Source organism: Opisthorchis viverrini (assembly GCF_000715545.1).
Source record: "Opisthorchis viverrini unplaced genomic scaffold opera_v5_739, whole genome shotgun sequence".
In the NCBI taxonomy this organism is placed as follows: domain Eukaryota; kingdom Metazoa; phylum Platyhelminthes; class Trematoda; order Opisthorchiida; family Opisthorchiidae; genus Opisthorchis; species Opisthorchis viverrini.
In genome coordinates this window covers 19,838-24,022 of record NW_008752399.1, presented here as the reverse complement: position 1 = coordinate 24,022, position 4,185 = coordinate 19,838, and the positions used below count along the sequence as shown (strand labels likewise).

At 44.3% G+C, this 4,185-nt stretch overlaps 1 protein-coding gene across 1 annotated transcript in view; it reads left to right on the top strand.

Annotated features, from left to right (window-relative positions):
* The window catches only part of T265_12033 (hypothetical protein), a gene marked incomplete at both ends in the record, with an annotated part of 31,697 nt that extends 28,076 nt beyond the window's left edge, over positions 1–3,621 (top strand). The window contains one exon of the mRNA XM_009178938.1: positions 3,511–3,621. Within this exon, the coding sequence (XP_009177202.1) occupies positions 3,511–3,571 (61 nt within the window). The remainder of the gene's footprint in view (positions 1–3,510) is intronic.
* Positions 3,622–4,185: the final 564 nt, after the last annotated feature.

Genomic DNA, 4,185 nt, shown 5'->3' with positions numbered 1-4,185 from the left:
GAAGGGATCAGGAGTTTACCCAGGCCTAGACAGGAGCAGTCGAGACGCCGGGACCGGGTTTCGAACTGCGAACCTTCCGGTCGGCAAATACGTGCCTTTAACACTCAACTATCATGAGCCGTTTTACTGTCACCCCAAGATTTGCTCCAAAGATCCATTCACTGAACCTACATATCATTGTTATTATTATTGTCATGTTTAACTACAAAATTTTTTTAAAAAACAAATGAGTTCTATTTTTCCAAAGTTCCGAATTTTTCTCCATACCGTTTGGTGCTGTGTTTTTCGAACTAGATATTTTCATTATTCTCAACGGCACTCCAAATGCTTGTTTCATTGTTTTCTGTGCTTATGACTTCTGATAACACTTGCTGGATTTAAGGGCTACTTGCAAGCTCTATGAAGCATGTGAATTCCCCAGTAGCCATACACTCGAACAGATTTAGATGAGAAGCGCTCGTTAGTGCCGTTGCTGTTCTTGACCACTGGCTTTTCCCCGAATTGTACCCACAATCCGTTTCTTGTCTGTCCTGTCTGCTCAGTTTGTTCCCCACACTGCCAAGACACAATCATATCAAAGCGCGGCCGTATGTGAAAGAACTCTGTGAACGTCATGGTCTCCCGTATATAGTGAAACCGATGGGTTTGGCCTTCAAAGATATCATCAGGTAACCACCTAGTAATATGCGTGTCAGAGGTGAACACTTAGCTGTCGTTTTTCAACCTTGTTTTTGTACTATAAGCCGCAACATGGTGTGTGTATCTCCCGTCTCTTTCGTTGACACTTGTAAGTCCATGTTATGAATCTACGCCCGACAATGGGAGAGAAATTGTATTCTTGATCGCTTTGCACTTATCTTGCCTTTGTTTTCACGGACCTGATTTAATAACAATACGTGCACAAACAGTTGACTTCCCTCGACGATCTCGTACGAACTTTACACCTGTAACCTTAATACTACTTTTACGTTGTAAAGGATCAAAGTGAGCATAACTCATCCAGTTGAGTGATAAATTCGCTTCTATGTGTGAGGTAAACAGAGTTGCTTTTCGCTGAACGATGATCTGGTTTTGACTAGATGATACCATCGCTGTGTAGTATGGTAGCGGTAAGGACTGCTAAATAACGGTACAACGGGCGGTGTTACTTCGACCGGTAACGGAGGCCAAATTGATTCCTAGCTGTCCAGCTCAGCGAACGGAATGCTAATTATGTGTACAGCTTTGGCTGCCAGCATCCTTCTAAATAGCAAACATCATCAATTTTACACAGTCGTGTCTTTCAAGCGGTATCACCCGAGAAGATTCGCCGCAGGTGGTATCTTCAAAGTGGTCGAACATCATCCCCTCCAGGATGAACGAAAAGCCTGAGACGTGGCGCAACGTTGGCTTGAGGCACAAACATATCAGGTCAATAAGTGAACCCGGTGGTGCTTTTATATCTGAGCTATTGCCTCCACTTTAACCATCCCTGCCGATTCTGTCCAGCAGCCAACGTATTGTCCACGGGTGGTCAGTGTCTCAACGGTACCTGCTACCTATTCTCTCTGCAATTTTCTTTATATCTATTATCAACGAATTACTGTAAGGCACTCAGAACTGCTGTAAGGTCTGCTTGATATTTTACAGTTCTACATACTTTCGCTAATAGGAAGCGCCCTTCAATTTTAAATGGTCCCCATGCCACTCATTCCCGTACTTTTAGTTCCCATGGAATTTTCAACGAGTTGCTCCTCAAACTATTAAGGTCTGTAATGATTGTCTCTTCTTCGGAGTTTCACACACTTTTTCCCTGGTGTCACCATGGAAGCCTTGAATCCGGGTGTGAAAATCCCAGCAAACCAAGATTGGTGGATTTGAATAATGCGGGCGGTACCGTTCTGACAGCTGGCAACCATGTGCCCTCGCAAAAAATTCTAAATATAACGTTCGAAATGGTCCATTCTATCGGCACTTCACTTCCTAAGAGTGTCATCATTGTGTTTTTCGAACTTCGTCTCTAGGTCATGTGTTGCCTACCTTTTGGACAGGACATGGCGAGCGAATCGATAGTTCGATCAAGCCAACATAGTTTGTACAACCGAATCAGCTCACCGATGGGATAATTGACTAACTCGGTAACAGGACCTATTCACTGTGCTTCGGTTTTGCTAATCTTATGTTCGTACGATTGTGCAATACCTGGAAGACACCGGTGGTCAAACAGAAGAAATCTCCTTTGTACATGGTGCACAGTGTCTGGGTCGCCTTGCCGTGAAAAACAACATCAGGCGCATTTTCCCGTCACAGACCATGTTTAACGGGCTAACATCAGTGAACTTCAGATGTGCCCAAGTCGAAGGAGAGTAGAATGGGTTTCGGGGACTCTAACACCCATTTCGGCTGCAATCCACGTCTCCGACTACTTTCCACTGTTTTCAGTGTTTCTAGCGAAAGGAGGAAATTACTTCGCAGAGGAGCTGTTTAGTAGAAAATACCAGCTAAAGCGTTACAAACTATGGGACACGAAAGTAAACATCTTATATACACTTGCTTTTAAAAACTGAATATCCGTCTTCTTCTTGAACTTTCCTGGATATTCATTGACTATCATGCAGTTGTGAACGAATGCTGCCAAGCAGCTCCACAAGTACCGTAATGAACCCCTCTCTTTGATTAGACGCGAAGCAGTTAGGAAAAACGCATGCTACTTGCATTCCTCATCAGTAGTATCCGCCGCCACACTGGAAGGGCAACCAGTCTTAGTGGCCTACTTGCTCAGGCTTGCCATCGAGCCATGGGCTTTGAAGGTGTTGTGCACCCCATTAAGTCCATCATCGCACCCAGTATTCCTGCATAGTGTGAAGTGATGTGATATTCATGCTTCGCGTTTAGTCACGTCGTAACCCAGATTCAGCCAGTTTGTGTATTTTGTGCTAATGACTCGTTTACGTCTGATTCCAACTCAGTTGTGACAGACTGGAATCAGACGTTGTAGTGGTATGCGATGATGCCTTGGGACATGTCACCAGGCCACGCGTTCTGTCAATAACTGTCCACAGTCGGTTCAAAGCCTGCTGAACACTCAGCTCAGTATTTTGCNTTTGCAGTATTGGTTTTCCGCGCTAGACAAAATCACCCAGTCAGCAGTCCTCAGTGTAAATCAACAATAGCAGAACTGCAAGAAAAAACAACGGCTGTCTAACAAAAGCTGATAAATTATCGGTAGCAATTACGCTGATGCAGGGTTTGGAAGTGCCTAGGAGGCATGTTTACCAAAAATGCGGAGGTTTTACTCAATAAAGAGTTCTCAGCGAGAGCTAAGTGAAATCTTTTTCATCGTTGATTTTCGGGTCATAACAAACTTCATCTGCGTACGTTAGTGCTGGGCCTCTGGAACAATACAGTTTAGTTTTTTTCTGCAAATGAGGGAATACAGTGAGTTAGAACCCTCACAGCTATGCATACAGTTAACTTCACTTATAATTTTATGTTTGTTTTCACAAAGCGCTATCTTTTTACTTCCTCAAGGTCGATTTCAAGATCAGCTGAATTGTGGAAAATGGCCAAGAGGAACCAAAATTCAATCTAACAAAGTTCTGGCGCAGCTTCAAGATCCAACGCCCTGTCATGTTGACGCATCAGCCACACCAGCCCGCAACACTTGTTTTGCGTCGTATGAACTGAGTAGTTCATTGTCTTCTAGCTGCGCCACACTCTTACTTGCATTCTAACGATGCCAGAATTGGAAGTTAAACTAAATTCCACCTTCTTATTTCTTTGAAAGTGGGCTTGCCAAATAGATATGAAGGGGGCTTTTGAGTAACAGATTGCTCGCACGACTCAACAACTAGAAACTTGCATCTCTGCGGGAGTCAACATATTGGCAACCGAATTCCATTGAACCGGTGACTTGAAAAGTGTTGTAGTTAACCTGAGACGGGCTGTAAAGTATTGCGGATTTTTGGGGAATACGCTGACAGTAAACTTGGCCATCGAGTACTTATTGACATCGAGCTGTATTGGGGAGAGGTGTCCCGTGACACTCACGGGGTCGCTCAGGTTGGTCAGTGGCTAGAGGTCTCCTGGCACTCCATGTCAGGGAATGGAACATGCGACGACTTGTTCTATGGAAATGGTGATGCGTTTACATTTCTCGCCAAACACCGCTGCCTTGCGGTTAGGCTTTTGAGACAAAGACCTCTA